The sequence below is a fragment of the Cariama cristata genome, unplaced genomic scaffold (genome assembly GCF_000690535.1).
Source record: "Cariama cristata isolate BGI_N322 unplaced genomic scaffold, ASM69053v1 scaffold30326, whole genome shotgun sequence".
In the NCBI taxonomy this organism is placed as follows: Eukaryota; Metazoa; Chordata; class Aves; order Cariamiformes; family Cariamidae; genus Cariama; species Cariama cristata.
In genome coordinates, this window is record NW_009623146.1 from 1 (window position 1) to 12344 (window position 12344).

The 12344-nt window shown below is 53.5% G+C and overlaps 1 protein-coding gene across 1 annotated transcript; it reads left to right on the forward strand.

Moving 5' to 3' along the window:
• Positions 1-74: 74 nt before the first annotated feature.
• IMPDH2 (IMP (inosine 5'-monophosphate) dehydrogenase 2) lies at positions 75-11373 on the forward strand (the record flags this gene model as incomplete). Its single annotated transcript, XM_009702631.1, has 12 exons — positions 75-149; positions 604-810; positions 2987-3074; positions 3691-3890; positions 4966-5056; positions 5790-5885; positions 7282-7353; positions 9572-9715; positions 9934-10078; positions 10164-10307; positions 10693-10776; positions 11115-11373. Coding segments are annotated over 12 exons (1368 nt in total), but the record flags the coding sequence as incomplete, so codon positions are not given.
• Between the last annotated feature and the right edge of the window lie 971 nt (positions 11374-12344).

Here is a 12344-nt window from a genome sequence, read left to right on the forward strand (position 1 = left end):
GGCTGTTGGATCCACCCGGTGAAGGGCTGCGGGGGGGGGTTTGCAGAGACTTACAACCGCCTTTGTGTTACCAGCTCACCGGAGGAATTGGGTTCATCCACCACAACTGCACTCCGGAGTTCCAGGCCAACGAAGTGCGGAAGGTGAAGGTGAGCGGCTGGAGGGGGGGCGCTCACAGGGCGCTTCGTGGAGGTGGGCAGCGGGGCTTGGCCCTGCTGAAGGAGCTGTGAGAGGAGACGGTTAACGTGTGTCAAATCGGTGTTTCGGAACAGTAGCGCTGCCATGGTTGCCTGCGCAGACCTCTCGTTGTGTGTTAGGCGCTGTCCCACGTGCAGCCTGGGATTTGAGAACTGCCAGGCCTCCTGGTGCGGGAATATTCCCTATAATTTCAGGAAGGAGGTTAGCCTGGGAATTCTCGGCCATCTAACGCTACTTGGGTGAGCCTCGGTGCTGGTTTGGGAGTCATCCTGTCGGTGAGCACGTGCCCAGGTTGGGCGGTGGCAGACCTTTGTGAGCGGCTGAAGTAACCACGAGGCACATGTCTGGTTTCTGCTCGGTCTGGCGGTGCCGCTTAACCCAGCTACTGAATCTGCTTCTTTTCAGAAATACGAGCAAGGATTCATCACAGACCCCGTGGTGCTGAGCCCCAACGACCGAGTGCGAGATGTGTTTGAAGCAAAAGCTCGTCACGGATTTTGTGGGATTCCCATCACGGACAATGGGAAGATGGGGGGCAAGCTGGTTGGGATCATTTCATCTCGAGATATTGATTTCCTGAAAGAGTCGGAGCATGACTTGCCGCTTGGCGAGGTGAGAAGGGCTTGTGAGCAGCCGAGGGATGCGAGCCTTGCGTTAGGAAGCAGTGTGGCTTGTGATAACGAGAAGGGTGAGTGCGTGGCTGTGAGGATGCTGCACCAGCTGGAGGGAGCAGCTCCGTGTTAGCTCTGCGGGTCCATCTTTAACTCTGTTTTCAGGGAAGAGTGTCTCGTTCATTTATGCCCTCTCTGCAAGTTGTGCAGTGTAGCTGCAAGAGTGGCTGTGCAGTTAGCGTTCTCATGACTTCTCCTGCGGGGTTATCTTTCAGCATTGTGGAAGCCATCCTCTCTACAGCTGGTGCTCTCCCCTCGTTCCGTAATTAATTCCTGGTGTTCCTGGCTGCTGCTGTGGTCCCACGTAGCGTGCTGGCGCTGGCCAGGGGTGTAGCAGCTGTGCTGTGCCGACCAAGCCCTCCAAGTGCCGATCTTCCTTTTCTGGACTGCCTTTCCCTGTGTGGCTCATCTAGGCTACTTGCTCTTTAAAATAACCCTGTGAACATGGAGACTGGCAGTTTAGCCTTTATAATGCTACGCTGTCAAACTCCCCTCGTACAGGAGAACGTTCTCTGCAATGCCGATGTCGATTCTTCTGAAAAAAAAACGAGCTGTGTAACCGTAGATCTGTGGCGCTGTCAGGTTACACCACCGGTGTCTCTTGGCCAGCCTCTGCTCTTGACTCACAACTATTTTTAGCTCTTGCTGACCAAACCTGGTATCACATGCTCATCCCTGTTTGGTTTGAAATCGCCTATAAATACCTGTAACAAGAATCTTAAGCTAGGAGTGGGTTATAAAAGTGCACATGGCCCTCTGAAGCAATGCTCGTCCATTCAGGGAGGCTAGATAAGAATCTCCTCTCATCCTTTACGTGGATCATTCAGCGCTGCAAAGTTGGAAGCTTGCTGCTGTTAGTGTTTGGTGCTTCCCTCTGTCACCAGGCAAAGCTAGGGAAATGAATGGTCTCCTAGATCTCTCCCCGCTCGCCATCCAGCACTCATCTTGCTGAGCTGTTCATTGCCATCCAGTTAAACGCACAAATCTCCTGTAGCTCAGGAAGCTCATAGACCCCACAGGCTTAGGGAGTGTGTCGGGACATGTCTGTGATTCCTCAGGCTTTTCCTGAGATGTGGGTTCTATCACAGACAGGATTTTGGGTGGATGCAGGCAGGGTGAACCTCTTTCCTGATGCAAAATGTCTGTTCTTATGGTATAAATAACTAAAATGTTCCCTCTTTTCTTTGTTGTGTGTAACTGATCTACCTTCCTTGAAGGTTACGGAGTGTTCCCATTTAGCTTTGCCTGGCCTTCTTGAGTAATCTTTTATGAGACTATCCTACGTGAACTTTGTGATTGCAGAATGCGGTGGGTGGGAAAGGACCCCGAGGTCTCTTCCCAAGCCTTCTGCTTGAGTCGCGTTCAGCTGGAGCTGGTTGCGTGGGGCTGTGTCTGCATCTCCAAGGACAGAGAGATTTCACTGCCTCTCTGGGCTGCTCTTCCAGTGTTTGACCACTCTTGTGGTGAAAGCTTTTTCCTGTATACCACGTCAGATGTTCCCGTGTTCCAGCTTGCGGCCATTGCCCCTTACCTTTCCGCTGTGTTTTGGTGCTTGTTTGCCAAGAGTGAGCGTGGGTGAGTGTGTTTGTTTGCATTGAAGTGACCCCTTTGCCCTCTTGATCTTGCCAGCAGCAGCAGTGGGTTATTCTGAGCAGAGCCCTTCCAGAGCCTGTGTGCTGGGGATTGCTGCCTGAAAATGAGCTTGGGGGTAGCGTTTCTGCCAGAACAGCGTGGAACTCTGGAGGTGTCTCCAGCCCTTATTAGCCTGCGCCCTATTAAAAGAGAGGGCTATTTGGGTGACATCCCAAACAAGGGTCATCTGAGAGTCACCCCTTGCTTCTACGTGCTCTCCCTCAGTTTGCTGAGGCCCTCTATCATCTCCTGTTTTCATTACACCGGTGGGTTTGGGGGCTGATTGCTGCTGCTTGCATGGGGACATCGCATTGGAGGCTGTTCCTGTGTGTTTCTGGAGGCGTGTTGCTGTGCTGTGGGCTCCTTTGTCTGTAGAGCACTCCCACATAGCTGCTGTGGAGTGTTTCACGTGGGCAGAGGGGTTCAGTATTTTCAGATCAGTGCGAAGGAGTTCTTGTGACTTTTTATCTTCTCTCTCCCACTAGATTATGACAAAGCGGGAGGATCTTGTTGTGGCCCCGGCTGGCGTAATGTTGAAAGAAGCGAATGAAATTCTGCAAAGGAGTAAAAAAGGTACCTGCGAACATCTGTGACGTGAGGGAGAATCATGGAAACGCTGGGCTGGGAGCAGTAGTGGGTGAATGTGGGCACGCGTCTGTGCGTGGGTGGAACATAGGAGGGCTGCTTTCCAGCATGAGGAGAGGACAGTGAGGAGAGAGTGCCCACAGCCCTCTGCCAGGGTACAGAGTTCACATGCGTTCATCTCAAATCTGTTTGAAGCTGAAGGATTCTTGGCAGCCCAGGAGCTGAAGAGCGCCTGGCTGTCCAGCCACACGTCTTCAATCTTCTGTCCTGGCCTTCGCATTTTGACACTCAGTTCGGCTCTGTTAGAGTTTGGTAGTTTGACTTTTAACACAGAGTTGTGGGTCTAATTATTTTAAAAGATGCACTTTTTCTATGGTCAATGTGAACATACTCAGTCCTTCTCCAGTCCCGCAAATTGCTTGCTCCGTTTCCCGAGCCAGGGCTGCTGGCATCCGTGGCCAAGCAAGATTTGGTGACCGCCTCTTTGAGTCTCCACCTTGTACCCGATGCTGCCTGCCTGATGCTGCTGGTCTGCCGCACTGCCCCGGGCTAATGTCTGTCTCCTGCAGAAATGTGCAGTGATGTTCTTTCTCTTTGTTTCAAGGCAAGCTGCCAATTGTTAATGAAGATGATGAGCTGGTGGCTATAATTGCCCGCACCGATCTCAAGAAGAACCGTGACTACCCTTTGGCTTCTAAGGATTCCAAGAAGCAGCTGCTCTGTGGTGCCGCTATTGGGACCCACGAAGATGACAAGTATCGGCTGGACCTCCTGGTGCAGGCTGGCGTGGATGCGGTAGTGCTGGTGAGCGACCCACATACATCACATTGGCCCTGGGGGGTTTGGGTGTGCTGAGGATCCAGTTTGAATGAATCTCTTTGACAGAGCGGCAGCAGCATGGCACTTACTGTCTTCACTACAGGGCCTTTTGTGTTAGAATATGGCAGTTTGACCTCTAAGTCTCGTTCGGGTTAAAGTCCTCAAATAAGAGGGATTCCTCTTGCCTGAGAACTTATTTGATCTTGAGGGAGTACGTAGGGTGCATTGAAGCCCTGAAGGCTGAGAAGAGAAACATTGTCAATTAATGCAGAATCTTTACAAATGCTTCTTGTAATCTGCAACCATCCTCTCTGATGTTCCTAACTAGTTTTGAATATTTGGCTTCTTACAGTTTCCCTTCAGCTCTTTGGTGTTTGTTACTGTGTTATTCTCTTAACTGCCTGATGTTCAGGAGTGCTCAGCCCAGAGCTGCTCTGCTAGTCTCCCCTTCTGGCCTGTAAGCTTTCGGGCACCGCCGTCACTGCTGGTATTTACACATTGTTTTCTCATCGATTGTTAGCTTGCGAGCGCACCGTGCTCTGAGGGCATGGCTGAGAAATGCAGCTGGAAATGTTTAACAGACACTGTGAGTTGGCCGGGTCAGGGAGATTGGCAGGGCCTGAGCGCTTGGTGGTCGACATCTGGTATTTCAGCTGCTCTGCTGTGCAGCAGGGAGAGATGGACCCTCCCGCCAGCCCTTCTGGGTTTCACAAGGAACATTCACCATTTCACCTGTAGTTTGAGACAGGGCTGATGGTGTCCTGGTTGTAGAGCCAGACGGTCCTTACCCACAGCCGGATGTGCTGCTTGTTGCCTACTGTAGAAGCCACAGGATTTAAACGTGAAAGATATTACTGAAGTCTTTAGGATAAACTGCCTTGCACAGGGAAAGTACGTTAGTGTCTTGCTAGCAGCTTCTTCTCTGGTTCTGCGCTCAATTTGGGGAGTCATTTTGCCCACTTAGCTGGCTTAGCAGAGTGGAAATCTGAGGGTCTTCCAGAGCTGTATTTGTAGTCTTCTGCAGAAATTTTGGTTGAAAATGGTTTTCTTTCTGTTGCAGGACTCCTCTCAGGGGAACTCCATCTTCCAGATCAATATGATAAAATATATTAAGGAGAAATATCCCAACCTACAAGTTATTGGAGGAAACGGTAGGCATGTGTTGAAGACTGTTCTTGTCTTTAAATTATGTTTGTTTCTCAGACGTGGAGCTGCAGGGATGTGAATGAAATGGTTTTCTTGGTAAATGTCTGTGAACTTAAAATGGCTTCCTCTGGCTTGTGGAACAGAGCAGGACCACTCTGCAGACACAGGGCAGTACCCTGCTGCTGCCACAGCTGCAAATATTTTGAAATCTTTGTTCTGCAGCACAGTGCGCTACAGTCCTCTGTAGCCTGTTACACATTAGCTTCTTTTACACACCAGTTTAAAATTTTGGATAATAATAATGAGTATTGCTTGATGTGGAAATCTAATGGAAATTTTCCCTGCCTCTTGACAGCAGAGTTCATCAGTCCTTGTCTTTACCTGACTGGTGTGTTACTGGTGCTGCTGTTAGCCTGTGCTCTGCCCTCCCTACCTGGTGTGGCCCAAAGAGTGCTTGGCACCATGTGGTGACCTCTGCTACCCCAGGCTTTGGGTGTAAGCCTGTTGCAGAGTAGCCTAAAGGGCCAGTGTTGTCTCACCCACTGGGAACAGCTGGGACAGAAACTCACTGCTGCTTTTGCGGATAAGCCTGGTGTTAGCAGACAGCCAGGCCTAGCTCTGGCACAGGCCGCTGCCCTGGGTAGGGGATGTTCGCAGCCATGGGGGCAGCACCAGGGCAGAGCAGCGTCGCGTGCAAATCTGTTCGTCTCTCTTCAAACCAGTTTCTGCTCCCCACAGTTGTGACCGCTGCTCAGGCCAAGAACCTCATTGACGCAGGGGTTGATGCCCTGAGAGTCGGGATGGGCAGTGGCTCCATCTGCATCACACAGGAAGGTGAGAGAGATCAGCTATCTCCTAAATAGGCTGAAGACATCTGTTTAATAGAGATTCCCTGCTGAAAAGCAGCATAGCCAGGATGGACTTCTCCTGTTGTAAGGGCAGTGTCCAACAGCAAGCCGTATTTCACCCCCTTCGTCCAGGACGTTCTCATCATCTGGGTCAAACCTTTGGGGTGGCAGCAGCAGCAAAGGCATTTCCCAGTACTGACCGAGACTGGGTAGAGCAGGTGTGGCACACGCGGCTTTGCCCCAGAGGAGCTGCTGGCTTGGTGCGGGATGGGGCTGGCGGGCAGCTCTGCGGGGAGAAGGGCTTACTGGATCCCCAGTGCTGACGGGTGAAGTGCACCGGGCTGTCTGCACTCCCCTTCCCTCTGGCAGCGGTGTGTGTGATGCTTGAGTATTGGACTGCTGGGCTCGATGCCTTTCTGCAATTTCCAGGCCAAAATGGGATTTCTGGCCGTTGTCTCTGCAGTTAGCCGGAGCTGCTTGTGGGGCAGAGGCCATGTCAGCCTTAGCTAAAAGGTGGAGAAAGGCATCCCCAGGGCCTGGAGAAAGGCTGCCTTGAGGACAGACTCGGTCCTTGTGTTTTGAACCTGGCAGGTGAGGTGCAGAGAGGTGGTGGAAGGCGCTGCAGTCCATGAACACAGCCCCTCTCTGCTTCGCTCCTTGGTCCTTGCCACGGGAGGCGGCAAGAGAGTAGCTGACGGCTGAATGTGCTGCATTAGTTCTGCCGATTCCAGCATGGAGCCTTTGAGCAGCCCTGGACCTAGGCTGCGTTCCTGCTTTGCGTGCCATGGGAGCGCTGGCTGCGGGGGGTTTCCCAGTCAGGGCAGTCTGTCTCGGGTGACCTTTCTAGGGCGGTTGCGGTGTCCTTGGGTTGATGCTTCCATAGCCAGAGCAGAACCAGGATGCAGACATCCTACTCTGGCTCCGAGGCAGAGGACCCGCTGAGGCGTGCTCCGTTCTGCAGTGGGGTGAACGTCTTCAGAGGGTGCCTCTCCCGGCTGCCGCGGGAGGTGGGGTTGGGTGCTGGTTTTGGGGAAGGAACAGAGCAGAGGTAGAATGTGGTGCTTCACGGGAGACGTGGTTGCAAAACTCATAACTGCGGCTCCGCAGGTTTTTGTCCCTCTTAGGGCAAGAACTCTGGCTTTTTGGGCTGGGCGGGGGGGTCACCTCTCTGGATGGCTGCTGGGGTAGGGCGAGCATGCGCTGTGCACAGCCGGGCCTGGCTGGCTTGGATCTGGCCTCTGGCTTGGCTTGGGCTAGGAAGGGTTTGCAAGGTCAGCTCTGTCCCACACCGTATGCTCTGCCTAGTAGCAGGTCACTGCTGGGGTCCTTTGTTCTGCTGCTGTTCTTCTGTCTCTAAAATGTGTGTGTTTGTTTTTGTTTAGCTGCTCCAAAGATCCCTCCAGACCTAAAGTCCCACAGCCCCAAATGCCCTTCTACTGTCACGGGCACCTATAGTAAGTCACTTGCCCTGTTCCCAACCCTAATTACGTGTCTTGAAGCAGGACCCTGATTTGGCTGCACATGGCCCTACTGCTTGTTTGAGAATAATTTAGCTGTAGATGCACTTGGGGTTTTGTGGCTTTGGATACTGGTTTTGAATCTGAAACGGAAGCTGAGAAGCCTTTCTGAATTCCTAAAGCAGGGTCTGAACTGTCAAAGCTGAGGGCAGTCAGGCCTGTCAACCCTCTACTCCAAAATCCAGTTAGGAGCTTGACTGGACTTTCTGATTGCATCTTCTGGACCTCTAGCTGGGCATACCCCTGCTGATCGGTGCTGGGAGGTGATCCCTGAGCAGTCCTCAATCCTGCCCCAGTTGTGGGGAAGTTGTGCACTGGCCAAGCTTCACTTGAAGCTAGCTCCCCTGGGGTTACAGAGGGACTTAACTGCGAACGGCCACCTCGGCAGCTGCGTACCAGAACCACATCTTTCCCCACTGACGCCTGTGGAGAAAAAGGGCTCTTCTCCTGCCCAGCACAGGGTGCAGCGTTGTCTGCTCTGTACTTCCCTGGTGCTACTGGATTGAGCAGCCACCTGATGCGAGCCTTGGGTTTTGCCCTTTCTCCTAGTTTTGATGCACCTCAAAGTGAAAGAGGTTTCTGTTGAAGATCCTGGAAGGTTTTCTCTAGCAGATGATGTTGTAGGGCCACCCTTTGCAGATATGCTAAAAAAGACAAACCCTCACCCAGACCACTCGGTGTGTGTGTGCTCTGAACCCTGCTTTGGAAGCCTGCGCTCTGAAGCTGTGGCGCCGGGCACTGGGACAGTCGGAACGGTGCGATGCTCCCAGGAGCCCTGAGCCAAGCTCTTCCTTAAAGGGCTGGTCTCCGTGGTTGCTCTTGTGAGGTTTCTGCAGGCGCTGCACTGTCTACGGCACAATCCCATAGACCCCTGGACTCTAGACCCTCCAAAATCAGGTGTTTCTCTCCACAGAGCTCTTCCCTTGCAGCGTTTTGCAGCCGCAACGTGGCCTTTAGCAGTGCCATACCGAGCGAGACCACCTCTTTAAGACTAACGGCATTCATGTTATAGCTGGCAGACTCTCCCTGGCTGGCTAAGCCCTAGCTTAACGCCGAATTTTGTTTGATTAAAATCAGTTCTTTCACGATCTCAGCCTGGAGTCTGGCTTCGCTCTCTCAGCAGCTGCTGCTGAGCGCTGGGAGCGGAGCAACTGCATATCCTGGCCTCAGCAAACCTCTACCAGGGATGTGTGCTGCCAGTGCTGCTGCCGGGCAGGCTAAACCACACCTGGAGTTCACGCTCCAAAGTACTAATCCTGCATGGCCATAATCTTGCGCAGTGTATCAGACTAACTGTGACTGGAGAAAAGGCTTACAGTTAATTGTGGGGAAGGGAAGTCTCCCTGAGAGAAGCTTATCTCCACGTACTTGCATGCCTGTGGCTGACAAATGTGTTACAAGATGTGCCCTGTGCTGGTTTTCCCTCGCACAATGGGAAGCCTCTAACTGCTACCGACTGGGAAGAGCAGGTAAATCCAAAGCTAATAACTCCCTTCCCATGGGGCAGCTAAACTTGACAGAATCCTTGCTATGTTGCAGGGCAGGAACATAAATTATTTCCCATAAGCCATCAATTCATCCTGCCCATTTCCTTTTCCACTGCTGCATGTGTATTTGTGTGTGTGTGTGTGTGCAGATGTATATATAAAAATAGTATCTATACATATATATATACATACCAGCCCTCTCCCAGCCAGCTGCCTTTCCATGCAAGCAGCACATCATACAGCTGCTGAGTATACGGAGAAGGGGTCTGGCACCACTAGGAGGGAGTGAGTGGTGGGACGTGGCTACGTGCCAGGGATGCTCTGGAGAGGGGCTTTTGGAGTCTGCTCCGCTTCCTTCCCAAGCTCCCCACCTGTCTGCTGTGCCCCAGGATGAGCCGCAAGTCTCAGCTGATCCCGGGCATTCGGTCAGACCCCAGTCCCAAGGTCACCCACAGCTTTTTGGAGTCGAGGGCCGTGTGGATGTCCTAGCAGGCATCTCCTGGGCATCCGCTTCTCTTGCAACTCGGCCTAAGGAAGGAGCATCCAGGGATTTGTGCGTTCCTGAGTGCTGGAGCATGTGTGTGCTGGAAGCCTAAAAGGGCCTGCTGGGGAGGGAATGTGCTGCTGCGTGGGAGCTCACCCTTTCTCTGCTCTCCCCTCGCCCGCAGTGCTGGCATGCGGCCGCCCCCAGGCCACGGCAGTGTACAAGGTGTCCGAATACGCCCGGAGATTCGGTGTCCCCGTGATTGCAGATGGAGGGATCCAGACAGTTGGGCACATCGCAAAGGCCCTCGCCCTTGGGGCCTCCACAGGTGAGCAGCACATTGGGCGGCCAGGTCCTGCGCGTTGTAGGGAGTCTCCTAGGAAGGGTTTCCATATGTCATCGGATTCTGGGCACAAGAGCATATACCTGCGGGTGGCTGGGGGCACGGGGGGCTCCACCACAGTGCCGTACCCGGGGACCCTGAGGGTTCTGCGGCCACAGCCTTCCTGCTGCTGACATGCTGTTCTTGGCGATGTCTTGTGCTAGTGATGATGGGCTCTCTCCTGGCTGCCACCACGGAGGCCCCAGGCGAGTACTTCTTCTCGGATGGAATTAGGCTGAAGAAATACCGTGGCATGGGCTCACTAGATGCCATGGACAAGAACTTGGGCAGCCAGAACCGGTATTTTAGGTAAGAGATGGTGCTTTGGGGCAGCAGATCAAGCTTTTGGGGCTTCTCTGCTTCACAGACTTCCTTGATTTGTGCTCCCATGCAGTGAGACAGACAAAATCAAAGTGGCCCAGGGGGTCTCTGGCGCAGTGCAGGACAAGGGCTCTATCCACAAGTTCATTCCATACCTGATTGCTGGGATCCAGCATTACTGCCAGGATATTGGTGCCAAGAGCCTGACCCAAGTCCGGTGAGTGCTTCCCCTCACTTGTGCTCTGGTTAGGTCACAGCGCTGCCATTTGGGGTCCCTGGGCATGCTGTAGCCAAGCTGCAGCGTGTTCTGCATGGTCTGACCTCACTGTAGCCCTCTTTCCTCATCTCCAGTGGGCACTGCATCATAGATTTGCCAGCCCCAGGGATGCAGGAGCGTGGTCTCTTGTGGCATATTCAGCTGGCTGGGCTTGAAACGTTGGGATTACCTTACTCTGCCCGGCAATTAGGAGCACAGCAAAGACCATTCTGGTCACAGCTGGAGGAACCAGTCTCCCTCACCCAGCTTCTCCAGCTGAACGTGTGCCAGAGCACTGTCTTCCCTGGACACTGGCTGGCTTGTGATGGGTGTCCTTCCCCCTCAGAGCCATGATGTACTCAGGAGAGCTGAAGTTTGAGAAGAGGACGACGTCTGCCCAGGTGGAAGGAGGGGTGCATGGCCTCCACTCGTAAGTGCTTCTGGCAGGACCCCTGTCTCCCCAGGGCGGGCATCGGGGGGAATTAAGTGCAGCTGTCCCGTGCCTCAGCTACCGTGCCGCTGGCTGGGCATACTGCTGCCTTCACCTGCCACTGCGCAGCTGGGCTGAGCCGCAGCCTTTCGTCTGGCCTGGGCCAGTGCTCGTGTCTCAGCAGTGCACGAGCAGTGAGCTGCTCGCTGCCGGTGTGCCGGGGCTGTTCCCCACCGTGGGCCGGCAGGCCAGGAGCTGTTCCTAGCTGCGCCTTTGGCCCTTGCCCTGGGTGAGGTGGGTCAGTAAAAGGGCTCTGTGGTTTGCTGCTCCCCTCACAGGTATGAGAAGCGCCTCTTCTGAAGGAGGTCCGCCTGTGTCTGTCATCGTGCCACTCAGCCCTGCACCAGCCTGTGCGGGAGCTGCTCTTGCTGCAGAAGTGCCATTACTCTGTGGGCTGCCTGGAGCTCCCTGTGTCCCTTGGCTGCTTCATCACCACCCGAGAGGGCCCAGCCTCTGCCCAGGAGCAGTGATCCTGGGCTGGCGCCTGGAGCCTTGCACACAGTCGCTGTGTTTTACAATAAAAGAGGAAAAGATGTGTAACTGGTGTCAGCCCAGAGCCATTCTTCCTTCTGCAGTGCTCTCTCCTTTGCTTCCTGCACCTTCTCAGGAACAGCTGATGGCCCCAGAAGGGACACTGTGTCTGTGTGAGGGGGAATGGGGAGAGGACAGGCTCAAGACAGGGCTGAGTGGATAACGCAGTGCAGGGTGTTTAAAAATACCTTCCTGAGAGCGGAAAACAAATGGCTGCTGAGCAAGAAAGCAAATCGATTTTGCAGAGCTGTTAGCTACTGCTAACACTCAGCAGCAGCAGCCACCAGGCTGCCAGAGGACCCTGTGCGCGGTCCAGCTGCTGCAATGATAAGCACGTCGGATAGGGCACCCCGACACCCACTCCTCCGCCTCTGGAAATGCCCTGTGCTGCAGCTTCTTACACGCACCAGGCTCTTGGATCTGTATTTTCCCATGCTTTGCCCTCACCAAGCCGCCTTTCTCCTTCCCTTTGTTCCTTCCCCTAAATATCCCATGCTGTCCCCACATCCCCCAGCCGCTGCACCCCCTTGGGCTGGTCGGTGCGGGTAGCACAGGTCACTCGCCCAGGCTTCACGTACGGTTTGTTTGCCAGAAGGCGTGTGGACAATGAACTTGGAAGGCACAGGCTTACAAAGGAGCTGGCGATTGCGTTTCTGCATGCCTGCCCAGTGCAAACCTCCCTGGCTTGGCGGGGTCCTGTGCTTGCAACACCAGGTGACAAAAGTATTTTACACCTGTCTCAGGGGTGTGTGTCCCCAACACATGCAAAGATCACTCCTGCCAAAGAGTGTGTGTTTACCATCAGTGTTTTGTGTTGCTAATGTTGACTGTTAAAAATAATTCACTAAATCACTCAGCACATGGTGATGTCAAATTGGATTTACACATGCTAAAACCAGAGCTTTGCATTACTACATAATGGTGTCAGTGTCAAACATTCATTAACGCAGCTGGCTTGTTAAGCAAAGCTACCCCCC